The sequence below is a fragment of the Orbicella faveolata genome, unplaced genomic scaffold (genome assembly GCF_042242905.1).
Source record: "Orbicella faveolata isolate gen_17 unplaced genomic scaffold, um_ofav_v1 contig_36, whole genome shotgun sequence".
NCBI lineage: Eukaryota > Metazoa > Cnidaria > Anthozoa > Scleractinia > Merulinidae > Orbicella > Orbicella faveolata.
The window spans coordinates 10,775,043-10,802,295 of NW_028301565.1; the positions used below are offsets into that span (position 1 = coordinate 10,775,043).

Consider the following 27,253-nt stretch of genomic DNA (forward strand, 5'->3'; position numbering starts at 1 on the left):
CTGGCATACATATGGTAAAATGTAAGTTTGGATAGTTTGTTGCTGTGTCAAGTAAATGACTTCTAGGATAATGCTGATATGCAGGTTCTATTCACCATGTAAGTATAGTGATTCTACTGGATAAGTTGTACATGTTTCTCCCTCTCTGTTAATATTGCCAGAGTTCTATTGATTAAGCGCAATTCTAAAGCACTTCAGAAAAGTTTTAAATCTAAAAGTTGAAATTGTTCTACCTGACATTTAAAGACAGCTGTTATGGTGGGCTGCTGTTGGTAGGGCACTAGAAATGACTTATCAATGTTGTTGGTTTGCTCACCAACCCTGGCCTCTTTTCCATGCAGGCAAGGACATCTAGGTGCTGAATAACAGGTGGATCCCAGCACGAAATGCTATATCATGGAGGTCTTTCATGCAGTGACTGGCCAACATCATGCTAACAATTCACCTGAATACAGTACTGCTCAAGATGGAGGAACATTAGTAGGTTTCACTTTGCCTTTCAACAGCATGTTCAAAACCAAATGGCAATAATTTATTATTTTGTTTTTCCCTGCATCAGTCATGTAATATATCAAAACTTCTGCAATATGAAAACATTAAGGAATCATGCACTCCAAGTAATTTTCTTCAGTGATTCTTGGTTCTGAGATTTTGGTTCTACATCAAGAGGATATCCTCTTGTTGATTTCAATTATTTGCTAAAAATGAATGTTCCAGGAATTTGTCCTCCAAAACCAAGCTGTTATGTCCTAGTTCATACCTTGGCTTTGTTTTAAACTTCTCAAGACTGCTTTGTTGTTGTGCTAATTCTTACTTACTCTCTGATCCATCTGTCCATTTCTTTTCTGTTATTCTAGCTGTGGCAGCATGTGAAAGGTGTCTGTCAGATTTGTGTGATTGTCTACAACAGCTGGCCTGTCTACACTGGTACGCTTGTTTGGTCGCAAGAGATGACTTGGTGTGGCAGCTAAAGGAAAATTCTACTAGGAAACTAAACACATTACAAGACATTAGTAGCTGTGAGAAAAGTTGAACATATAACTTACCTTCATATTAAGTTGATCCAAAGAGCCATCAGTGGTGTCATTCGTAATCCTGAGACAAATCACACCTGCCAAATTCAGATGATGCCAGAAAGCTTGCTTAATCTATTCCTTGAAGAAATATTTTTTATGTCCCCGAAAATGGACAATTTTTTATTTTCATGATTTTAATTATAATACATGACGTGATTGATTCAAAAAAGAAGTTTGCCCCCAAAAGTGGGCTCATTTTAAAAAAGATTTATGTCCCCGAAAGATGGACACTTCTGAATTTTTTGTTATTCAAGGAAGACATTTGTGTTGCTGAAAGTTTACTTAATGTTGAATTAGTAATAATATCTTAAGCTATACTAACTAGTTTAGGAAAAAAATCACACTGACACCAATGTTTGGTAGTTTTATTATAATGTGGTATGTATTATTTATTTTAAGTTATGTTACAATTTTACGATGTTACTCTCTGTGATTTCGTCTTGTGTTTGCCATGTTTTTTGCTCCCGAAAATGAGCAGTGCACAGGAGCCATGAGTACTATGCTTTTTACAATAACAACAATATTCTTACAATGCAAAAAATCCACAGGACCTAAATTAATCCATGAGGGGAAGCGCTCCTTAAGCTGAATAATTTAGCATCCAGAGAAAGCCGAGAGTGTTCCAGTGTCAGTAAAGTCAACACTTTATTTGGAACACCCAGGGCCCCTGAATGGACTTCGCATTTGTCTGCCAGCTTTGGCTTGCTAACAAGACAATGTCATTACCAAGCCTTCACATGTTTGTAGTTGGATTATTTAAAAGCCAACACAAAAGCCGAAAACCGAAAGCCGAACCAAATACTTAATACAAATGTTAAATTTAAATTAACTAAATTAAAAGCAACTGTATGTTATATTACACTGGAAGACGACACGTATTCCAAACCTCACTTCTGTTTGTATGATGTTTTAATTCTTTTTTTTTGCAGCACGATAGTAGATGACATAATTTTTTTCAGTTGCCAAATGAAGTGAAAATTGGACACTTGTGTCATCCTGCATGGCAACATAACATACAGGATTGCTCTCTCTCAACATACCTCATGCCAGGTTGTAGAAACCTAGCTTGTATATCATTGCTCAGACCTTCAGCCATAGGATATTACTGCTGCTTCAGCATAAGCGCCACCAGAGAGATGCTTCAATGACACGACAAGTATACAAGGGGAGCAACCAAAGGTACAACTGGTTGGCATGTACCAATAACATCACATGTTGGTCTTATCCAGCGGTTTCCTTTAACCATAAATTTCAGGTGTGTCCAACCCTTTTGATGAGACTACCTCACGTTGTATTGTGATGTTGTGCAATATGTTCCAATACTTGATGATCTTGTGAGGAGAGTACTTAGTCGACTAAATCAGTACTGACTGAAAACAGTCTCACAATTACCTTCATAATTTAGGGCTGGGCATGAGCTTGATGACCTCACTCAAGAGAAATGAATTTGTCTTAGAAACAACAGCAAGAAGTCAATACCAATAACAAAATCAAAGGCTAGAACTGAATTCTAGAATATATACTGTCTAGCATTTGTAGATCAACAAATCTATAGGTCAAAAGGTAGGTCACTGGTTCACAGAGAACACAGACCATGGAATATTGTTGTATTGGGTTACTGACTATAAGTGTTCACTTTGATGTCAGGTGTTGAGAGATCTATCCCTGAGTGGAAACCAATGAGAAGATGAGATCCAAGCAAGATTTTTCAGAAGGATGACTGCAATCCAGTGATGTACAACAACAACAACAAGAAATGTTGCTAACCCTGGGCAGGTTGAGGCATTTTCTAAATGCCAAAGTGGAAACTCAAAGAACTGAGCTAGTTGCGAGATCTTGTAAAGAAATCATCTTGACTAAAATGTCCAAGAAGTGTGATCCTTCAAAATGGTTTCTGTGCACTGCAGGTATCAACTATGTTTACAGCAAGACCAGCTCACTAAACGTATCTTGTTTTGATCAGTAGAGTTTGATGTTGTACCCAAGTTGTCAAAGATATTAAACAGCGGTACTAATGACTGCAGAGTCCCGTGGTTGCTGTTTGATGTTCTTGTACTATTCAGGTCAACCAAGTCTTCTTTGGTATTAACATTGTCTGTTGAAAATTCCTAACACAGCATTCTTGATGTTTTAGTTAACCACAAGTAACAAAAATACAGAGATCTAAATTTGGACTTTAAGATGTACTACTGACAATTGAGAAAAAAAGGATGTTGTACCAAGTATCATTTCAGAGAAGCATTTATCATGGAAGCTGTAGATGAGTCAGACGATATCTAACATGGTGAAGAACACGTGCGCATTGGCGTTAATCAACCTTTGAAGATGTCAGCTACGTAGTGGTCATAAGTAGATGAAGTGTAACTCAATGGCCTGGCTGCATAAAATGTTTCTCTCACTCAAAAGTGTGGGTGAAGCAGGACCAGATAGCAAGTGAGTGGAGCATTTTAGGGGGAAGGGATCATTTAATTATATCAGTTTCAAAAAAGCCATATAAGTAGCAGCTTTGCTTGCCAGAAAGTCTTGTCTTGCAAGTGTTGTATTCCCTTCACAAAGTTCCCACTGCAGGCCAATGAAATGGAAATGGTAGAGAAACTATGGAGAAGATTCTTTTGACATGGCCTGAGAGAGGATATTGAAAACCATGTCCAGAAGTGTGGACTGTGTGCTGAAGCCAACGACCCTCCTAAAGTGCTCAAAGCTCCTTTGATCAGTGTTAAGTCAGGCCCTGACATAATTTATTGGCCCTTCACCTCAAGGTCTAGCTCTGACTATGAGAGGTTGCTAGTAGTCTCAGACCACTTTATGTCACATTCAACCAAAAGGTGATGGTTGAGTACATTTCCAGATTTGGATGTTTTGAGAACTTACACCCTCATCAAGGTGCTAATGTCCACGGGGCAGTCTTTCAGGGACTGTGTGATTTGATTGAGGTGGCTTCCCAAAGAAGATGGTCAGGTGGAGAGGCTGAACAAGTTAATATCTGGTCATTGTCGGGATTGGGCAGACTATGTTCCAAAGGCCCTGTTGGCCAATAATACTAGTGTCCATGAGTCAACAGGATTCACACCCTATCCCTTAATCTTGCCTTTGGATGCTACCCTTAAGTTAGATACCTTGCCACTCTCTGGGTCAGCAAAAACATATCCAGAGTATGTTGTTGAGCAGAAGCTTCAGGTGGAGAAAACAGCAGCTGGTGCAAGAAAACCTCAAGCAAGCACAGAAATCTCAGAGGGCCTATTATGACACAAAGTACTATGGTCAGCAGGTCTATGTTAGAGACCAGGTGTGGTGTAGAACCTGAATCAGGGTCAGGAGGAAGAAGTTCCTTAGGCCCTTGTGTGGCCTCTGGAGGGTCATAAAGGCCCTTTCTGATGTTACCTATCCCATTTAGGAGGAGTGAAAGAAGCCTGGAAAGTATTGACAAAGGAGAGTGGTACACTTCAACTGCTTTTCATTCTCTTCCTCAAGAGACTCTTTCTGTGTCATCCCAAGAGCTCGGTGGACAGGTGCGGAGAAAGCCTGTTGACTCTAGCAAGGTTGAAATAGTGGCTGGAAACGGTGGCTAGATGCAAAGTGCGCTTGTGAACTCTGGTGAGGTTGTGTTGGAATGGTTGGAAATTCCTGCTCATCCAGTCACTGAATGCCAGCCTAATGCCTGCAAAGATACCTGTGTGTTGATTCCGACTTCTCGGGATTGTCCAGTCCTTGAAATTACACATCAGCCTGAGACTCCTTCAAAGGGTGACCTGCCAGTTGCCGAACCAAGTCAGAGATAGAGCCATGAAAGGAGAGAGCCAACTTGGCTCAGAGGCTGTGTTAGAACAGTTGTGTACAAGACAGTCTAGCTCATGGACTTGAACATGTTGTGAACAGATAGAACTGTTGTTTTAAAAGGACTAATTCTGCTCTTATGTGGCAGGGAATAGTGTAGCGTGGGCCTCTGCCCCAGTGTATTGCTGTTGAAAGATTGTAACTCTTCTTGGCTTAAAGAGAAATTCCAGGATATGTAAGGTGTTACATAACTGGGAATTAAAACAGGAGTGTTTTTCCTCAACAGCCAGGTTCAGGTCTGAGAAGCCAGCTTAAGTACTGTCTAAGGCAATGACACTCTGAAGAGCTTGATTATTTTTGTACATGAGCATTGGTTCAGCTATGACATCAAAGATCTTGATAGTCATAGGAATGACAGAGCAGCTAGCTTTTAAGTGCGACCCACAGAGCTGGCTCAAAGTACTACTCTTGTGTCTTTCTGAAGTTTGCAGATAAAGAAGCAGTATTTAGTAATTGGATCAGGGTTGCATCATACCGATGTTCAACACACAAACAGGTGAAAAATGTGACTTTGTTATCCTAAGGCAAATCTTCTGTAAAATTATTGTGAGATACCTACAGCTGCTGCTGAAATGCTTCAGCAGGATTGAGAAAGGGATGAGAGCACACAAAACACCTTCAATTTAATAGCAATGGTGGTAATTGAGTTATGGGGTAATACATGGATACATCATGTCAGCTTTATGGTCAAGCACTGCCATCAACTAACTGTCGTTTTGAACAGACAAAGATAGGAGTAGAGAAATATGTTGCACACTTTCTGTTGTTCTGGATGATCTGGATCATGCAATATGCTATGTTAGCCCACTCGCATCATAAGGTAGGTAGTCTGCATCCAGCTAACATTTCTACACTGCCGGCCTTACTCCAGTTTCAGAGTTTGGAAATGACGAAGAGTATTCCACCCTCCTTGGATGTGATGTTGGTATCTCCCTCTGGTCATGGCATGCATCAAATTTGTACAGGGGGTAGGTTGAAAATCAGGCCTAAAAATACTGAGATCTTGTTTGTGAACATTGATTTATTGATTTGTCCCTTAGCTCTGGCTGGAGCATAGGCCATTGACCACTTCCGTTCTCCATCAGCTTCCGTCCTGGGCAAGCCTTCCTAGTGTGTTTCAGGTGTGGCCCCACTTCTTCATTTCAGATTCCACAGCCCTTCTCCAGGAGTTCCTTGGGCAACCCTCTTCCTCTTGTCCTGAGGTTTCCGTGGTAGTGCCTGCTGGGTGATACTGCTTGCCAGTTTCCTTATGGTGTGACCTATCCACCTCCACTTTCTCCTTAAAATCTGAGTCTTGATTGGTTCCTTGTCTGTTCTTTCCCTCAGCATCTCATTTGTTACCCTGTTTGTCCAACTGTGAAAATTAAACCACCAATATCCATCACCAAGGTTGGAGACCTTCAGAACTTGCCTGGGTTTATACAGCATTTAGTTATTGACTGTCATAATGGAGGAATGAAGTTAAACAGTAGCCACAGGAGTCCCAAGGCAATGAGAAGCCTTAATGTATAACCTCTTTCTATGGATGGGAAGTACAATTGCAGGAACACGTAGAGTACAGATGAGATCTACCAATCTTGGGTACTCTTCAAGCTACCTAGGCAGTCAGGGCCACAAGAATATTAACTTGGTCGTGAGAAATGAAGGAGAACCACGCTTTCCTGTATGTTCCCTGACAAAAGTATTGCATTTCTTAGGCTGAGAAAGATATGCAATTATTAGAGATGTCTACACAAGGGTGGATAAGAGATGCTCCATAAAGAAATTAATAACAAAGTTTTTAAAGTTGCTTTTGGGTGGATATTAGAGGGCCATAAAATAGAAAGGAAACGCCCTAGCCTACCTCAGGCCCACCTGGAGGAGAGGGGAAACCTCCAGGCTAAAAACCTAGGAGGCCTTCAAGTGACTTCCAAATGCAACAAGAATGGAGAGACTTTGTTGTTTCCTTATGCAAAGCATGGCATCCAAAGGATCAGCAACAACTAAGGAGGACAACAGAGTTTCAATGGCTGTGCTTATTGACATCATTGTTTTGCAGTCACTTGTACAACGCCAGAGCGATCCTTTGTTACATTTAGTCTGGTTATTGGACATCTTAAGGCAGGTGTCCTTTGTTTTCCATCCAAAGCAATCCTGTTTGTTTCATTTCAAATTTTCTACAACTTGCACTCTATCTACATGACTGGTCTATTTTCATCTTCCTAATTCTAGCTACAGGACCAACAAGAATGGAGAGACCTGTTTGTTTCCCTGTGAGCCACTTAGTGCCAAAGGATTTATGTTGATCATGGCGATGACGATGACAGTGAGGATGATGATGACAGCAACGATGATGATGATGATGATGATGATGATGAAGATGAAGATGAGTCAACTGGATAAACTTAGTTTCATATTTGTTGTGTCTTAATTGCTTGTGTTGTTTTCAGCCGCCCATGCTCCACCACAGACTAAACAGCAGGATTCATGATGATCATGACAACAACAAGGATTAGACATGCACTTTACATGTGGGCAGGTAACTTTTGTTGCATCTAGATTGCTTTTGTTGTATGAGTTGTCTTCAAGTCGTGAAGCTTCAGTGGCATTGTGCTTGCTGAAGTCATCATACCTAGGTAGTCAAGGCCACAATGATATGTTGGCGTCCACTGCAATCCTTTGCGCAGGTGTTCCACATCTCCATTCCAAGTCAGGTCCTGTTCTTCAGCTGCTAAATTATTCTACAATATTATATACTGCCTGTCTACCTTCTACTGCTACTCTTATCTTCCTAACTGTAGCAATGGGTGATTTTCATTATGATGTCATGCCATCAGTGAGAATCCTAAAAGCTTTTGTTTAGCTCATTGTAATTGGACTGATATCTTTTGTTATTTTGAGGCAAAAAAAACTGAACTCTGGTTGCTGTAGTCAAATGACATATCATAAACAGCCTATTGTTTGGTGATTATCTTCTTGTCTAGTTCCTGGATTCCTCTTTTGTCACTACATTGACAGCTTCCTAGCTGTTTACAATGATTCATTGTTGCCACTCCTGTGCTCTCTGCTAACCGGCCGGCTGCCTCTCCTCTTTTCGTTGGGTGGATGATTCTTGTCAGTTATTATCAAAGGCTACCTATCTAACCGATAAAAAACTGAGGTGTGTGCTTTGTCCCATGATCCCATGCCCCTAGTGCCTTTAAATTTTGAGAAGGTTTTTTACTTTCCATAGATGCCACACTGATAGAAATTTACCCCTGGAAAAATATTTATCTTATGATTCATCCATATGTAAATATTACCAACAAAAGTTGAAAAGCCAATTTTGGAAGCTTTTTTGACAAATTCTAAACCTTGCAAAATAAAAGGCATTAGGGTGAGTACTTAGATGCCTGGCAACTAGGTTGAGCTGTTCGTAACTTAACTACCTGCACTATCTGTAGGTGTCTGGGTGAACCTTACCAAAATATTTCACTTATCAGTGTGTAGACTGTCAAGTGAAACGTAAAAAAATAATTGACCTAGGCGCAACTAAGCGGGAGTCTAAATGCAACAAGAACATGAAGTCGCAAAATGAAGCCGGAGTAAAGTCGTAACGAAGCCGGAGTGAAGTTGAAATAAAGTCGGTTTGAAGTCGAATAGAGCCGGATAGTCGGACTGAAGTTGAATTAGAACCGGACTAAAGTCGAAATAAGGCCGAATTCCAATCAGTGATCGAAAAACCTGAAAAGAAACCCAAATTAAAAAAAGGCTAGAGGGAGGAACCATCCCACATCCAGGGTCCCATTAGTAAATCTAATTAGATTATCTATTTTAGTTAAGCGAATTCAGAAGTATATAGACTTCTGGCCGAAAGTGTGTGCTTGTATGCTTTGTAAGGTTCATCCAGAGCTCTATTTACCCACCCCTCCCAGCCCACAGTGAATGTACTGACCACCAGAATTATTTTTCATCAGAGTCTTGTAAGGCTTGGGTGCAGCGCTCAGCATGTGGATGGACGACAAGCTGGGGCAGTCTGTCTTTGAAATGTCTGTTAGATTGCGATGGCTGATTGGAGAAGAACTTGTCATCAGGAAATGAGGGAAACTGAAAAATAAAGAGATCCTTATTGAAGAACAAAATATCTAGCTTCTCAAACACCCTCAATTTTTGCAGCATTTTTTCAGTCTTCTAAGAGGTCAATTTAATTTTTTGTTGCATCAGCATTTCAATTGACACTTGAGTTTGGAACTTTCGTCTTTAAATAAAACTGATGTAGAGGTTTTAGAGGCATAGTGGAGCTGTCATCCGATTTTTGTGGAACAAAAATAGTTGTCCTATCTTGGCACGTTTTTCTTTCAAATAACACATTTGGTTTTGTACAGTTTCCGCTATCTTTTAAATCAAGCAATCATTGCGCGAACAGTTATGGCGCGAAGTAACCTGTGGAGTCCGATGGCAGACAATTTCTGTAAAATCTGATTTTTATAATTATTCACATTGATCACCTCTATGATTTTCAGACGGTTTCGGGGATTTAATGGGCCGTAAAATTCTAAAAAATTACAAACGTTTAGTCAGGTTTTGAGAGTTGAATCCACGGGAAAATTTACCCGTAAGTGCAGTACAGAAAAACAGTAGCAGCAGCCTTTTTTCGCGATTTAGTATCGCTCAGATATAAACTGCAAATTTTTGTGTGTGTGAAGGGAATATTTTCGAAATCAGATTTTTTGAAACTATTTGACATAGAATGAACCCTTAGTGGAATATTTTAGTCCGATCCCAAACGTAAAAATGGCAGTTAAAGTTATTTCTCAGGACAGAAACTAATAAGTTATTTCATTCTGTTACTGACTTAACCCTTAACCCAACTTTCAAGGGAAGTATTCCCCAGATGGAGTTGTTTTCCTTCGCTTGCTAAAATTTTTTTCCCGAAACGTTTTCCCGCCAAACCTTACCCTTAACCCCAGCATTTCCTTAACTTTGCGTGAAATTTAATCCGAAAACACTTTAGGACGAGAAGGATTCCAATGGAAACTGAACTGAACTTAGTCGAGTCGCATTTGTAAACTTCATTCATTGTAGAAAATTCTGAAACAAAATCCAAAGTTCTCAAAAAGGTCTTGGTGCAGTGTCCATCAGTGTTTGTGTAAGAAAAAATTTCTACGCGGCGTCTTTACAAACAATTTTATGAATCAATAGTTTTTCACAAACAAAAGTAAAGGACTATCGTTAAAACAATAGAACAAGGCGCCTACCTCGAGTGCGGGTTGACGAAGAAACACCAAGGTTGTGAACACGGTGTTTCAATGACGCCACGTGTTTTGTTCGGGAGTGAAGATCAGTGAACACTGCTGGAACTGAATTCCTTCATGAGCTGGGCGTAAGTCACTTCTGCTAACAGCATTAAAACTTAAATTAATGGCTAAATTAAATTGTACTTAAATTTTGTGAAAGATTACGATGTAAAAATAAAAAAACATGGTTACTTCGTTACGTCTCGAAACATTTTCGCGATAAAATGAACCGAAAATTACACAAATTTAAAAAAACACCGACCTCATTCCTTTTGTCGCTTAAATTTTCCTTTCAGCAAGCTTCTAAATGTTGATGAATCATTTTAGACGTAGATAGTTTAACGAAGAAAGCAAACTGTAAAGTTCTTTTTTGGATACTTCGCGCTCGAATTCGCTGGTCTGAAAAAAGCTGAATGAACACTTTGCAAGTTCACCTTGCAAGTTCACCTTGCAAACTGCGCCAGGGTTTTACGTAACCTCATTGTCCGCACATGCTAATGCTGTACTCTGATTGGCGGTGGCTCTTTGCATTACAAGGGCTTCCCATCACGGAACAGCTGTGGACCACTTGAGCAATTCGCTTAAAACTACAAAATCTTTCACTCATTTTAATTTTGGTAAATCAGAACTAAGGTTGTTTTTTGATTCACAAGGGAAGGTTATAGAAAGTTCTGATGGTTTATTTTTAGCCTTTACTTGCAAGGATTTTTCGTGAACATTGATGTTAACCCACGTGGGTTAGTTTGAATTTCTGATTGGCTCTTTATCCTCGCGGATGTTTTTGCACTGTGACAGTGACAAACAGTGTAACAGTCTTTCACACGTGGGATAGATACAATTCCTGATTGGCTCTTTGTTTCGCGCGGATTTTTCATTCCTGCTTTTTCATACGCTGCAATTTGACCGTCCTATTTGTTGTTCAGTCGAACAAGCAAAGTTAAGGTGGCTGAACACAGTTATTGATGCCCGTGTTTCATTCACCTTTTCTCTAAAACCCTTGATCTCTCGGTCGTCAAAAATGGCCACAAGCTAGTTAACAACACAAACTTTGGTTTTTTGATCGTGAAGTTGACGTATGTGTCGTTGCCATGGCAACACGAATAAATGTAAACAGGCCTTTAAAATCGGTTTTGTTTATTTGCAGAAAATCTAGTCATTAGATTTTCTTTCTAATTTGCATGCAACAAGTTTGTAACGATTCTCACAAGTTAACACCATTTTGCTAATTCTCGGTTTTCACCAGTCATGTGATCAAAACTAAAAATCGTAACCATTCAATAAATAAATTCAAGAATCTGGAATATGATAGATGATTGCTATATAAACAACCTCGCCAAGAATCAGGTTTCTGCTGTTTTTCATTCGCCCGTTATTCGCAGAAGCGTGTCATCCAAATTTATAGAGCTTTGTATGGAGACGCCATGTTTGTGCCCTTCGGAGGGGCACAAACATGGCGACCGTAAAATAACAAAAACATCCGTCATTGAGTTTTGCTATTGAAACGAAAATTTTTACTCTAGTTCTCCGACACATTGAAATAAATGCTTCTTCTAGTGCAAGCACCGTTTATTTAACAAAAACTAAAGCGATAACTCGTCTTTTGACCTACGCGACAGTCTTTTCTGGCCGCCATTTTCATATCACGCAACGCAAAAGCTTGGAGTGCTCTGTTACAAAAAGAAGAACTCTGTCGAGCTAAAACATTGCCAAACGTCACGTTCCTAGAGGGCCTTTTATCTGATGAAACTAAAACCTCAGAAGGAAGGATAATTTCTAATTTTGGAATGTGACTACGTCACATGAAAACCAAGAATAATTTAACAGAGATCTTTAATCATCCCTTGTTGAAGGTTCACTGGAATATCTAGAATTTCCATTGTTAAAGTTCAATTATTTTCGATACTCCAGTTACTTATTTCCTGAAGAATTTTCGTCCCAAATTTCGTGAAATTCCAATGAGTGGTTCTCGAGAAATAGGCGTATTTCCGAGAGTGCAATATTCATTCAATTGCACTTTCTTGACTTACTACGCATGCGCTGCATTTAACTGGGTTCTTTCGGTAAGAAAGAAAAAACTGAGAATTGCTGGGTTGTTTACATCGTTACCTTTTCTAACATATCTTTGTAATAAAAGACTAAGGCCATCAATACGTTGCGTTCAGTTAGAGAGAAAAATAGCACAGATACTGCGGGTGTTGAGTAAATAAAATGATCGCTCTATTGACGGCATGTTTGTTTTTGCAATCCTTGTGCGCGCGCTGAAAACAGCAAAAGCGCGCACGAAAACTGTGTTCGGCCACCTTAAACGTAACGATTAGCCGGTCCGATATGTTTGCTTCACTTGAATCGCGTGGATGAAAATTTCTAAATCTGTTGCAATTTAAAAGAGTTGTAAAAATCGGTCAACACTACACAAGACTTTTGGTCACTTTCACTAGGGCCCGGATAAAATTGTACTCGGATTTTCTCTCACTCTTGAGGCGGGGTCCCTTCACTGAAAATAGCACCCATCATACCTATCAATACCTCTCTATCTCTACATGCCATAAGGCTTTGACATTCTTCTTCCATCCACTTCAATTCCCCGCTAGAGCTGACAGTCACCAATCAACCATTCTCCATGTTGTTTTGGGTCGAGCTGGTTATCAGAATTTAACGTTACAGAGCAGAAACTCGAAATTTGGGTAGGGGTGGGTTGGGCGGTACCCAATGCGAATGCACGCGGATCTTAAAAGGGGCCCAGGGATCCCATTGATGAACACACCCTTCGTAAAAACTACAATCTCAATTTAAGATTTTTCGTCTGACCTCGGCACCAGAACAATAGTCACAACTTACGTTAGCTTTTGTTCAGGTGCTCAGGTAAAACGAAAATGTTAGTTTTTAAAGAGCCCTGTTGCGCATGCATGTTGTGGACCACACGAGGGAAAGCTCACGACCTGGGAACGCAGGGGAACAGAAAGAAACGCGCACGAGAACGCAGCAAGAGCAGGAATTCTTAAACGCGCCTCCCAAGTATGGTCTCCCCAGGCAGTAGGCCTGCTGAAGCAAGTGGAAGCTGTTCAGCGACGCGCGACAAAGTACATCCTGAGGCTCCCTTTTCGCTGTGACGTTCCTTACAAGACCAGGCTTCTGATGACCAACTTAATTCCACTATCCTTCTGGCACGAGTATTTGGACATTGTTTTCTTTTACAAAGTTGTAAATAATTTAATATATGTAAATAGTGATGCTCTACCGGTTGCTAGGCAACCGGTCAGAATAACAAGATATTCTAGCAATAGCTCTGTCACTTATATACCTAAGAAATGCCGTACTCTTTCCTATCAACGCTCGTTTTTTGTCCGATGTGCTAGAATCTGGAACGTTTTGCCTGAAAGTCTTAAGGAACACAATCAAACACCCCTTGCTTTTAAGAGATCCTTACTAAAATATTATACAAATGCTGTAGATATTTTTGATCAAGAAGATATGAGGACGTGGCGGACAATTTGCCCAAAGTGCAATACCGCTAAGACCTTAACGCGCCCACCGCATTGCTGCTTTTAAGCTCCCTATACTAGATTTAGATTTATATATATTGTATAATTTTGTCTCTTAATTACATTTAAGGGGGCCGCTGTAATTGGCTAAGCTGTAGCGGCTCCCCTGGCCATTTTGTTTTGTTTTGCTGTCTGTCTGTTTTTTTTTGTTTTTTTTTTTTTTGCTTCCTCTTCTTTTTCTTTTTCTTTATGTGTAATAGTAGGCCGAAGCTTAATAAATAAATAAATAAATAAAGTATCCAATCGACACCCTAGTTGTATCCCTGCGTTCCTATCTACTGGTTTCTGTACTAGAAAAGGCATGAACTATGATGTGAACTACGGCTAAATTGAATGCAGAGACTGAAAACAAAAGTTCATTTCATCAGGCCCACTTTATTTCCATTGTTCGATACATGAGACACCAAGAATTCAATAGTTACTGTTATCAAAAAAGACTGTAAACAGTTTATCTGTACATTGTGATATTTCCGGTCTAGTAATTACTTTAGTCTTCTCTTCTACAGAGATTTGTTTCTCAGTAATCAACCAGGGAAAAGTAGAGGAACTATTCAAAAGTCTACTGGCCTTCACTAAAAAATTATATCCCCTGCTGAATTTATAAGTTTACAAAATACAGTCATTTAGAGCTTGGTCATGATGCATATTATGCCGACATTAGAATTAAGTGAGAACAAGTATGGTCTGTGGACAATGTAGTTTGAATGTACCAGTTTATAAACACAATCATGGCAACACGCCAAGGATTTCGATAAATTCAAGCACTTTTCAGTTTCAGTTTTTTTCAATCCAGTCAGCGTGATCACTGAGTGTACTTCCAGTCAGTAATGAGATCACCATATTGCAATCAGTTTCTTAGCAACCTTGGAATGAAAAAAGTCTAAGACACAACACTACGCTCTCAGGATTGTAGATCACTGTGTGACACAGATAGAGGACCACAACATCTTGTTACCATGACTGTGTGGCTTTACACTGCTAGGTTGGGACATACATAAGTTAAATAAATACATTCTATGCCTTAAACTTTGATATGCAATACTTACAGCTGTCATAATATGGGTGAAGAATCCTTAGCTGACTGATCTCAAAAATATTAAGTTCAGAGGACAAAGGACACTGGTTTTGATGGGACAAAGACAACAGAAACTACAAGTATTCAATGAATTTGGTTAAGAAATCTATAATTATATTAATTCCTTGATGTGTTAAATACTATGAAACAACTTACAGTCACTTTATACCAACAAAATCTACAAGCACATTTCTTTACTTATACATTCCCTTACTTTGCTATTCCTTGATATAAAAATGTCATTAAATATATGAAGCCCCGAATCTTAAACTAAATTTTGGTACATTAAGCAGCATTTTAACGTGCAATAGTGAACAAAATATACAAGAGGGCTAATAATTATTGATGCTGTTAGCAATATATTCTATCTAAAATATTTACAGTCTTTATATATTGGCACAATTACAAAAGAAGCAACTGTCTCAATCAACCAAAATATTCCAGTCAGACTGAATGGATAACTACAGATTGAAGGAGCTTAGCAGCTGCTTAGTTACTAACAGACTTGAGTGACTTTTTTAAAGTTACAATCCACAAGCAAACATCATTTCAGTCATGTGAAATGTTGATTTCAAAAAAGAAATTCATTATTCAAAATTGAAATACTGCTTTACCAGACAGTTGTCTATTTCTCCATGTGCCACACAAATTTATCACTAGTTACAAAATGTTAACGTGTTCTTAAAACACAACAGAATGAAATTATTAGTCACCAATTTCTTCAATGCCTTCACTCTCTGTCACCAGTGCACGTTCTAGAATCACTTGCCCTTCCTAAATGCAGGTATAAAGAAGGTATATGAGTATTGCTTTATTACTTGGCAAATCTAATGACACACAGAACTCTATTTAAAAAATTGTCACCATTATCATTATTGTTATTAATTATTATCATTATTATTATATTATAATAATTGGGACAATCATAAATTACAATGTTAGATATACCAGTAATACACACCTTATATTGTTGGGACTCTTCTGTTGCATACTCCTGCATCATAAACAAACAGAACATGCACATTGAGTATTTCCCACCAACAGGTAAAGTATAAGAAATCAAAAGTATGTCACTTAGCTACAACTTAGAAGGGGCAGAGGCCTAAGAGTTAGTGTGTTAGCCTCCAGGATGTCGAAGCCTACATTCTCAGACAGAACACTTTTTTAATTATTTTAAATTCCCTAGTGTACAAATAATATGGAAGTGCACATTATTTGGAAAACCTAACAAAATGCTAGGACAAGCACATCAAACATTTTTTTAATAAATGGTAACCTTGACACTTACATACATCCAGCCCAGTTTTGTATCGCAGTTCTTGCAGAAGACATCCCGCACCATGTGCCTCCCAGTAAGCTACAAAATAGAATTACAGTCAAATCTCCCGTCAGCAGATGCAAAAAAACAGCTGTTCACTAAGGAGAGGTGTCCACTTATAGCAGCCAAATTGGATTATTTTCAATGCTTAATATCAATAACTTTCAAGAAAATAAATATTATATAATATTATTTTTTCTCCAGCTTTTCTGGACAAAATTTTCTGTGCAAAATTTTATCTAGAGGGAGTGACAGTTAATTGTAATGATAATAACCTTGTGATTCTTGTTTGCACAAACAACTAAAACTATCTATGTTATGCCAGTTAAAATTTTGGTTTTCATTTTCCTGAGCATGTCATTTTCATTGACAGAACATGACATAAAGGAAAATTAAACCATATCAAATTTTAAACTGCATATATAATAAATTTATCAACACATACCATCACTCTATCTTGGACTTCACTGTATGATAAATTCACCCTATACCACAGATAAAAACGTAGACATTGCATGAAAGTAAAGAAAAAGCAACATGAAGTAATGCAATGACAATGTAAACAACACCACAATGACGTCACTAGGGGGAACACAACTAAAGCCTGTAAACAAACATAGGTACGCAAGGCCTGCAAGAGATATTTTTTGGTGAACTAAACGTCTTGGAGATAGGAGCATTCATGGAACTGTTTACAGTAATGGTTTGGTTAATTTGACAAGTGTTTTTGGTTGCGATGTACAGCAAGAAAGAAACTGGAAATTTATGATGTACATACAATGTTACATCGGTAATGGTAAGATACCTAAATAGTAAGCCATAAAATGTTTGACTGAACAAACTACAGTAATCAAACACGTCTCCAGATTAATGTAGGTACCATCTTATTTTCTAACAGGCAATTTGATTCATTCTTTGATACAACCCACACTGTTATTGGTGTGACACGTACACATGCATAACTCCCTCACTCACCGATCACATAGTCCTTCCAGCCCCCAAGAGGGATTTTTGCTCAAAAATACTCGAGTTCAGAGAAGTTTTTGCATTTTATACGAGTCATAAGTTCACCTTTTTTACACAACACAACACAACACAACACCACTACTTCACCGAAAATAGAAAGGAAGAGAAAAAAAAAACCTCTCTGACACGCTGAAAGTCTGATTTAATTAAATTGCACTTTAACTTGGTGTCACGCAGTCTTCAAAGTACATTTGAACAATTTTCATACTTTTTACCTTCAAAAATACCAGACTGAAAAGAATGTCATAAAATGCCCATCAAATAAAAATATTAAACTGCTACTGCAGGGACATAAAAACTGTCCAGAAATGAAAGCTTCTTTTTTGTTTAATATCCTGGGAACAATATCTGATAACTTGTCAGCTCTAGACTAAGAGGTGAGACTAAGAGGTATTTTTTTTAGTAGGTAAGAGATATTTTTTTTTACAAAACAATAACTCAAAAACTTAACCCTCAGTTATTTTCTCACTAACTTGAGGATTAGAGCAAGACTGCTGACTGAGATAGCCTTGAGTACTTATCTTCTTGGCACTGGTCAGCACTAAATGGGCTGGATTTGACAAGATTAACACAACAACTTTTGGCTTCAAGGCAAATATTTGACAACAAAAGCTTGCCTGGGAAAAGTTAATAAGATGCTGCTATAAGTCTGTTGAGACTTTGCCACACCAGGAGTGAATTTATTGAGCAAAGATCTTTACAAGCAGGCTAAAGACCTTTCAAAAAGACAGAGAGGGTGGTAAAACAATAAAAGAGGCCTCTGCTGGCCCAAAGTATCCCTTCATGCCATAGCATATTCTGGGTTGCACAGCATTAAGTAACTTGAAGTATCTTTACTCCTTCTCCCCCTTGGATAGGACTAACAAGGTTAACCACTCTCACCAGCATTCACTGGTACCCATGTATACATGTTGTTATGCATATGCATAGTTGTAATTTTTTTAGGTAGGTGTACACAATTAGTAGAGGGGACACTACCCCTCAGCTAAACATTTTAGACACGGTAATAAAGTTTATTATTATTATTATCATTATATCACATTTTCAATAGACACTCACACTTTCTTGAATAGAAATGCTCTCCCAGTAGCTCCAGTAAATTTCTGTTAGTCAAAAACAGGACTCAAGTAAGAAACATTAGGTAAGGGTATAATTAATTTAATTAAAATCATTAGCTGTTGATTTTCCAAATTGTCCAAATTAGAGCTCAAGTTGGCTATGTGTGTTAATTATGGGCTACATGCGTTCCCAGTCTCGGAGTAACTGAATAAATCAAAGTTTCTCAGAGACTGGGCAAGCATGTACCCATTTTGATTTATCTGAACAAACATTCCTTGGCCTGTCACAATCTTGGCCAATAGCCCTGAGCATCCAATTTTTCCCCAAATTTCCTGAAATTCAAGTTAATCTTAGGAAAATAAAAAACTGGAAACATTACACGAGTGTGTTCTGACCTTTTCTGCAGGCACTTAGTACATAATTTGGGAGTCTGGGATAAATGAAAGATGTATAGAATTTGTGAGAGAGCACAGAAAGCAGGAGGCGTTTCTCTCCAAATTATTAATCCTAATTTTTATACACTAGCAGTCAGATCCAAAATATGTCTGCAATAATTATGCATCTGCTGTTTTATTCATCTTGTATAAAACCTTCCGAACTAAGTCTGCAAAAATAATGTGTCTACCCTTTTACACATCTAGTATAGATAAGACATGCACTATCAGATCCTGCAAATCCCCAGTTTGTCATTCAAGATGTACAAGAAAAACCACATACATGTAGTTTGTGTTTTTGCATTATCTTTCTGTACCATCTTACACTGAGATGCATATAACCATTCAGACACCTAATTATAGGTTGGTAATCATATGAAATATACAAGTGAAATAATTTAAGAATTATTCAGTTGATTTGACTTACAAATGATTCAGTCTTTAGGTGAGTGCAATTTGAAAACTTTTGAAATAACACTCAGAGTGCAAGACCTTATTTTTTTTTATAGTTGAACATCCATGTATAACTCATTTCTTATATATCACTAAAAAATTACAGACAGCCCTGTATTAATTTGCACTGCAGTGCAAACATTAAAAATTAATGATAAATTTGCCTGCTCTCAGCCAATTACAATGAAGTAATTTTCTAAGCCATATACTTATAAAGCAGGTAATTTGAATGTCATTTTTGATAAATTGTCTATATGCATGCAAAAGGTTGTCCATCTCTGCCAAGTTCATCTCTTAGATATACTGGTTTATCTTCATGTATAACCAGACACTAAAAAACTTGCCTAAGCATGTCTCAATAGATAGACTTCCTATCTATAGTTCAGTCTCAGAAAGAGAGAAATTATAATATTATTATGAAAATACTTGGCTTATGTTCTGCTCCTATATTTACATGTAATACAAAATTAACTGATATTTCAATATAGATCATGATTATGTTAGAGAAAACAATATCAGTAAAAGGTCTACGACAACCACTCTGAAATTTTCCGGTTAGAAGAATGAAACGCAACCCCAAACTATGTACATGGTGATTTACGTTAGAGATGTAACATATAGCTCTGTTATATTCCAATTGGCAGAACTGTATACTAATACAGAGTGTATACCAATAAAAGGAAAATGATAATGTTAATTAAAGGGCAGCCAATGAAATATCGTTCCTCTGAGTATCAAAGGAAGGACATATAATAATGATAAGGCCATTCATGCCAGGCATTTTAATAAGCTTACTTCGAAATTTAAGCTTAATGTTCAAAGAATTCAAGCGAAAAAGAGATGTTACTTGTTTAATTCATTCTCTACACAGGTTCTTCTACCTATCTTGTAAGTCTACATCATTTAGCCTGGCAAAACAGATTAAACGGAAGAACTCGATCCTATATATTCATTCGTCCTGTAACTAGCTTACCATGGATGTGAGTTGCGATCGATTCGTCAAAGCAGTGTCACAGTTTGCGCAAGAATACAGTCTAGCCCCACCAGGGTGATGAAGAAAGATACGACCCATGTCCTGAGCTTCCTTTCTTGACGAAAATGAGAGCGGAAAATTAAAAGATATACTTATGATACTTGTAAACAAACACAGAGCGAAAATCTTCCTACCGCGAACTGAACCTTCTTGTATATTTTGGTCTCTTAGTCACGTGATCATTAAGCTGGTATGATTGGCGGACATGATGATGTCAGGACTCTCTGAAACTTCCGGGACCGGCCTCCGGGACCGGCCTCCGGGACCTTTAAAAACAAAAAGTCCTAAAAGAGCTATATGCTTTTCGAGAGAGGTTTTCCACTTCTTCTCTGAGCGATGACCTACGAAAGAAATGCAAAGAATACGTAGATAGTTGGCAGTCGTAGCGACATGCCAAATTTTCTGCATTCAAAGCTGATACGTTAGCCGTAGGTAGGGTTGCCCCGTGGTGGGGTATGACTGAAAATTCCTTCATTGATTTACCAGGTGATTGATGTAAAAAATAAAATGACACGAAGTTGGAAAAACTCCATAAGCAGTGCTAGCCCCTACATGTACAACCCGCGTGCATACGGCATGCCGGAAGGCAATTTGTCTAAAGGTGACATCATCAATCGTTTGTAACCAATGGTGTCTCGTATATTCTTAGTATCCAGTTAGTCGTCACGTGACTTGAAAACCAAAACAAAGAACGGTCCGGAAAGATTGAAGTTCGCGGTAAATACTTCGGTTTCTGTGTTTGTCGTCAATTTTTCAGTTTTGTGTGTCCCATTCCTATCGAACTGAACTCAAAACATGGGTCGTATATTTCTTGATCATCCCGGTGGAACTACACTTTATTCTTGTGCGAACTGCGACACTGCTTTGACGAATCGATCGGAGTTAACATCCATGGTACGTATGCGAATAATAAATAGTGGACATCCTGCTGAGTATCTTAGGCCAGTTTTTGTGCCAAGAAGTATGTTGTGGAATAAATGATACAGATTGCTCCTTGGCTTACTTTAATACATTCGAGAATCGATGGGAAAAAGAGAGTAAACAAAGATCGCTTGATTTGTTTTCAAGGTAACTTAATACCTATATTGAGATGTACTTTACATAAGTTTCATTAACATAAGCTTGAAGACTAATTTCTTTTAAAATGAACAGAATTTCATTGGGTGTCTAATAATTGACATTGTAGTGCCGCTAATTACATGCATGCAATTGAATTCTGCGCAATAATGGGTCGCTAATTGAAAACTGATCAAAGGGTAGTTTACCACCAGGAGAGTTTCAAACCGTATATAAAAGGGATTCTGTGCATGCCATCTATCACAGATCTACTTTCTTCTCAACATTGACGCTTTTCCTTTGATGGCTCCACTTTCTTGTTAAATGCCCAGAAGTCTATTCCTGATTTTAATCAAGCCTTTTCTTGGACAGGTAAAACTAATGCTTTTTTTGATATTTTGATGATCAGAGGTTTAATGGAGCAACTGGAAGAGCATTCCTGTTCAAAAAAGTGTGAGTGTCCTTTACATAATTACATCATTATAAACATAGGTTTTTGTCAAAAATAAAATTTACAGAGAATATTACATGGTGGTGCAAAGATATAAATTTTATATTCAAGAGGTAAAACAAAAATTTTACAAACGAGTGCAGCTGTCTGGGATTAAAAATTTTATTGTTTCATAACACTCAAAATTCAAATTAATATTTTTAAGCCACTATGTAATTTGCTCTTTATTATGTAGACAAACTGACTATTTGTACAATCAACCATCAGAAAGTGGGAAATTATGTCATCAGTATCCTTACTAGTGAGGACATAGACCCTCACTAGCTATAGTAAGGATAAGGAAGATATGTCACCCAGCTATGCAGGTCCCAGATGAAGTTTCTTATGGATGTCTGGAAAACCCGAATAGCAAATAGCGAATAGTCACGAATAGCGAATAGTACCAAATAGTGCGAATAGTCTCAAATAGTACAATTAGTGGCGAACAGTCGCGAAAAGTGGCGAATAGTGACGAATATTCGTCAATAGTCACCGCTTTAGATCTAATAGCCAGCGTTAATTAATTTTCCAAATAAGCAACAGAATTTCAGTGAATTTATTGCCTTTTCTTCTCCGGACTCAGGCTAGTAGACTGTCCATCGCTGACATTAGGAAAACAGAAAACGCAAGGATGACCTAATAAAGACATATTTACGCTTTGCAGCAGTTAAAACAGAAGAAATTACATTTAGAAACACCTTTTGTCCTGATAAGCGTCTGTGCTTTTTAGTGGAAAAATCCCATCCTAAGTTGTTACGAGGTTAACTGCAAGATACTGGGTACCCTATTTGTTACTATTTGCCACTATTTGCCACTATTCACCACTATTCGAGACTGTTCGCCACTATTCGCACTATTTGCTATTCGCTATTCGGGCTTTCCAGACACCTGTTTCTTATGAATTTTAGAAGTGGTGTATTTTACATCCAAATGTTTTAAAGCAATTTATTATATGGCTAAAGGGAATTCTGCTAACAGGATAGACAAATTGAACCTAAACAGCTGTGTCAGACTGTCAGCAGAGTTTTAAACCCCAGTAACATCTTTTCAACAGGGTCAATTTATCATACAGTGAAGTTCAAGATAGAGTAATGGTATGCATATATTTTGTTTTCTCAGTAGTTCTTATCTTAAAACATAGTCTTTACCTAACTGAAGAAGCAATGTAAGAAAAAGAAGACATAGAACGTAAATTATAAACAGTTTCAGTAATATCTCATTTGTATTCTCTGATCCCTGCAGACGCACTCAGAGTCCTCATGTACAACAAAAGTATAACTATATAGTTTGCAAGGCTCCAGCAGCAGACCATTCAATCTTACAGCTAAATATAGTTTATAATCTTTTTGAAATCCTTTTTCAGTCTGATCAGCTTATACTGCACGGTATTGTCCTAGATTGCTGTCTATTTACTGTACTGAATGGTTTTGCGTAATAATTATTTGTAGCTTACTGGGAGGCACATGGTGCGGGATGTTTTCTGCAAGAACTGTGATACAAAACTGGGCTGGATGTATGTAAGTGTCCACTAGTGTCCATTGCAACCTTCCTCTCTTAATGGGTCTGAAATTAGATTACACAGAGCAAACAGAAATAGATTAAAACAAAATGGAATAAAATGTCATATTACAAAACAAAGTAAGCTAATAAGTCATAAATTAGCTGCATAATTTGTGTTTTTAAAACATGTTGCGAAATCATTTAATGCTGTAATTTAGAAGAAAAAGAGGGACCACTCAAACATTAACCCCATAAGGCCATTACGTATTCTTGAGTGGCTTTGACCTTTTTTTGTTGTTCTGTTTAATTACAGGAATATGCAAACGAGGAAACACAACAATATAAGGTTTGTGGATTAAAACCTGTGTGGGTGAGACTGCACAAAATATATCAATAACAACAACAAAGCTCTTGCCCTAAGGGAACAGGGTCAAAACCAAAGTTGATGTTGTCAGTAACCAGTTGTTCGGCTTTGACAAAACCAGGATCGGACTGGACCGGGTCACGGATTGGATCATGGATCGGATCATGGATCGGATCAAGGAAAAAAAATTCAAAATTCAAGATTCAAAATTCAAAATTTTGTTGAGCAAATTACACTAGAGTGACTACTGTGAGCAGAACGTTTTATTTAATTCAGCTGTGATATTCCTTTATTCTTTTATAATATCAAGCCAACTGGGAGCTGGTCACAGATGAATATTTTTCAGGCTGTTGGGTCATGTCTTCATATCTTTCTCCGCAGTTCAGATAAATGATATTTCGTATATTCACTTGCATCAAAGGTAAACTGTCATGAAACGAGTCAGCATGGTAATAATAAGATGAATGTATGAATCGAAACACAAAAACTAAAAACACTAAAAAAATTAAACACCTGATGATTTCAAACAATTTCCGGTCCGTTTCTGAAACAGGTCTATACTTTTACAAGATGTGAGTTTGGAATGCGATATTTCGTACTGGAATAAAATGAAACAAACCATTTGTATTTCAAGGAAATATAGCTGTTTTACAAAAAATTATAGGAATAACATCAATAGTGTGAACAATAATGCAACCCGAGAATAAACAACATTTTAGGAGTTACGTCACAAGTTTTAGAGTCATTTTTAGGGTCGTAAAGAGTTGCCTTTATGTGGAATAAAACCTAAAATGATCGTGTTCTAGGATAGAAAGCACTTAAGAGGCAAGAACAAATCAAAACGGAACGAGGATCGTTAAGGATGGCAAAGATTAACGAGGACTGCAAATGATGAACTTGAAAAACTAGGCTAGTTTTTTCAAGATGCGCAAATCGTGACGTAGCTCCTCTAAAGCAAGTCATGTCCCTAAGCTTTCGTACGTAAGCTTTCTCATCAACTGTAACGCTAACTGTAACACTCACATCTGACACGAAAAAGTAGCCGAGAATTAGCTACTGATACTAACAGCAATTTCAAAAATGAGAATGGGAGGTTCACCCAAACTTTGAGCCAACTAACGTTCAAATATAACTACATCTGCCTGTTCATTACAATTTAAATTTGTCCTAAATTAGGCACTTATGTGGCTTTTTAAATGACCTCTTGTCATTCTCTGTAATTAACATGTCATTGCGTCAAATTCGGGATTCTTATATTTATTTAACATATTTTAGTTTTCTACTTTTATTTTTTATTTATTATGATCTTAGAAACGATTTGATTGTTTTTTTTCTTTAAAACTTTTTTTTTTCTGCGATCCGATCCGTGATCCGATCCGCGATCTGATCCGTGATCCGATCCGTGATCCGATCCGGACCGATCCAGGTTTTGTCAATGCCAACCAGTTGTTTTTAAACAGAATTAATGTTTATCTAGAATTAAACCCTGAAGTTTAATAGCTATCATTGCATTTGTCTCATGGCAAACCATCCTGTGGACTTCAATATTGAACCCCTTTTAAGTTGACTGTGTTCTGTTGCACCATACTTGTAGGAAGGTCAAGTGATATTGGAGCGGGCCTTGGTCACTGAGAGTGAAGGAATTGAAGAAATTGGTGATTTGTAGTTATGGTCATTTTAAGTTATGGTCTGTTGTGTTTAACAAGGACCATGTTTGTAATGTTTCTGTGGCACAGCTGGACAAACTAGGCAACTGTCTGAATAAACCTGTTAACAATATGATATCTAAGCTAATTTATTATGGCTTTTTATGTTCTGTGCTTTCAAATGTGTAGTTAGTATCACATGTATCAAATGAAAACTTGCTGGTAATCAGAACTGAAAAGTACTGATGATCTGCCAAGGATCTGATAACAGTACACTCAAGTAAACCTGCATTCATATCTATAGTGCTGTACTCCTTCTTCCTCTTTACCATGATTATGGACACCATTTTTATGACAGTTGCCTGTTCTGTTCATTGTGATTGTAAAATGTAAATTTATGACTATTATGCAAAGAGTTTTAAGCTTAACTTCTGTAGAGTTTGTACATTTGCATATTGAAAGATATTGTGTACTTTGTTTAAAATTCAGTGTTTGTATATTTAATAATGATGAAATTTTATATAAAACGGTAATACAAAATTTGGTGTTAACATTTGGTGCTATCATGTTAGCAAATAGATAGGCCAGATTTGTAAGTAATTGAACATTAAATTTGTTGAAATAATATTGGATTAACACTTTGGTTGAGCATTTTGCAAGTATGCTGTTACCATAATTGTGCAAGCCATATTAAATTTAAAGTTGTCTTACCTGTACCGTTTACCTGTGATATTCTCTTTGTGGTCACATGGTACCCAAATGAAAACCCCTGATTTGATGAAGGGTAACAACAGACGTGGATTTAGGGGTGGGGTAAGGTGGGATAAATTGGGCAGCTAGCCACCCCTCTTTGGAAGAACAAAAAATAAGAAAAATAAGAAAAATGTGAATATTATGGCCGAAATATAGGGAAACACTCAGGACAGGTACCTCATGACAATTTCTACTTTGTGACATTGCTAGTACTTCTGGTTTAATAGTTTTCAATTACCAGTAGATTCCAATTATCAAATTGTCACGTTTTTGGTACATGCCCATTTGAATCTGGAACCCCAAGATACCAGCCACCCACCCTTGAAAAATCCTGGATCTGCATATGAAGATGTTGAAGACTGGTTTGTGAAATGAGGACTAGAATCTGAATTCGATCGTTCACAACACTGAACACTGCCCAGTGACGTCAAAAATATTAGTGTCAAGATCAATCATCTTTCTTGTTTCTCCGCCTTTTTTGGAATTATCCCCGATTGAAAGGCTATTTTGTCCGACATAAAAATGACCCAGTATGATTTTGTTGTGTCCTTTACAATTCATGATGGGCTTACCTTACCTGAATGATTAACAACTTAATCAAAACTATAACGAAATTCTCGAACGTGATTGGCTATCAGCAGCCCGATTTGAGCATTAACTGGACAGTGTACGCGTCATGCTTGTAATTGGACAGTACGCGTCATTTTGCGCGCGCTGTTGCGGTACACATTGTTGAGTAAACTGCTGTTTTTCATTCATAACGACGTTTAATCATTCAGTGCTCAATCGATGGTTTGTTCGTTTCTCGAATTTTGTCATAGTTTTGATTAACTGGTAACAGGACATCGTGTCATCTAATTCATTCTGTAATCATACTCGTGATTAACAAATCGGACTCCTGCTTCGTGGTCGTCCGATTTTGTTATTCACTCGTATGATTACAGACTGAATTGGACTCCACTCAGTCCTATTACTATTATTTATGGAGAGTTTTCATGACATCACCTTAGCCATATTAGTGTTTCCAAACAGTGAAATTTCTCTCCTTAGGAAAATTAGTTCTTATGTAATTGTTTGTAAACACCAATGTTGCTATGTTACTATTGTTCAGTTGTAATGTTGGTATTTGTTCAGTGTCATTTAGGACTGCATTTTGATCAAGGTGATGTAATTTTTAGGGTTGTTATGGAACACTGACTGTATGTGATGTTGTAGTGATAGAGTGTTATAGTGATGCAGACCTCAACTAGCACAGCAGTGCTTAAGACTCTGACACTGAAATAAACATATTATTTAGTTACTGCTTCCAGTATGCTATGTTACAGTTACAAATAGAAAC

At 37.7% G+C, this 27,253-nt stretch overlaps 2 protein-coding genes across 3 annotated transcripts; one reads left to right on the plus strand and one right to left on the minus strand.

Moving 5' to 3' along the window:
* Positions 1-14,062: 14,062 nt before the first annotated feature.
* On the minus strand, positions 14,063-20,286 carry LOC110066350 (protein yippee-like 5). 2 transcript variants are annotated; one of them, XM_089275094.1, is made up of 7 exons: positions 20,240-20,286; positions 20,046-20,160; positions 18,186-18,229; positions 16,546-16,585; positions 16,071-16,139; positions 15,744-15,776; positions 14,063-15,556 (listed from the first exon to the last, which is right to left on the minus strand). In XM_089275094.1, exons 2-7 carry the CDS (start codon positions 20,142-20,144, stop codon positions 15,488-15,490), a joined length of 354 nt encoding a protein of 117 aa, XP_089131220.1. In that variant the 5' UTR covers positions 20,145-20,160; positions 20,240-20,286; the 3' UTR covers positions 14,063-15,487. The 2 variants fall into 2 exon arrangements, with proteins under 2 accessions (XP_089131220.1, XP_089131221.1); XM_089275095.1 differs by having other exon boundaries at positions 20,046-20,156; positions 20,240-20,283.
* Positions 20,287-20,761: 475 nt separating this feature from the next.
* Positions 20,762-27,219, plus strand: LOC110066352 (protein yippee-like 5). The gene is made up of 6 exons (XM_089275590.1): positions 20,762-20,999; positions 21,571-21,614; positions 22,706-22,745; positions 23,100-23,168; positions 23,465-23,497; positions 25,110-27,219. Exons 1-6 carry the CDS (start codon positions 20,901-20,903, stop codon positions 25,179-25,181), a joined length of 357 nt encoding a protein of 118 aa, XP_089131716.1. The 5' UTR covers positions 20,762-20,900; the 3' UTR covers positions 25,182-27,219.
* The last annotated feature ends 34 nt before the right edge of the window (positions 27,220-27,253 follow it).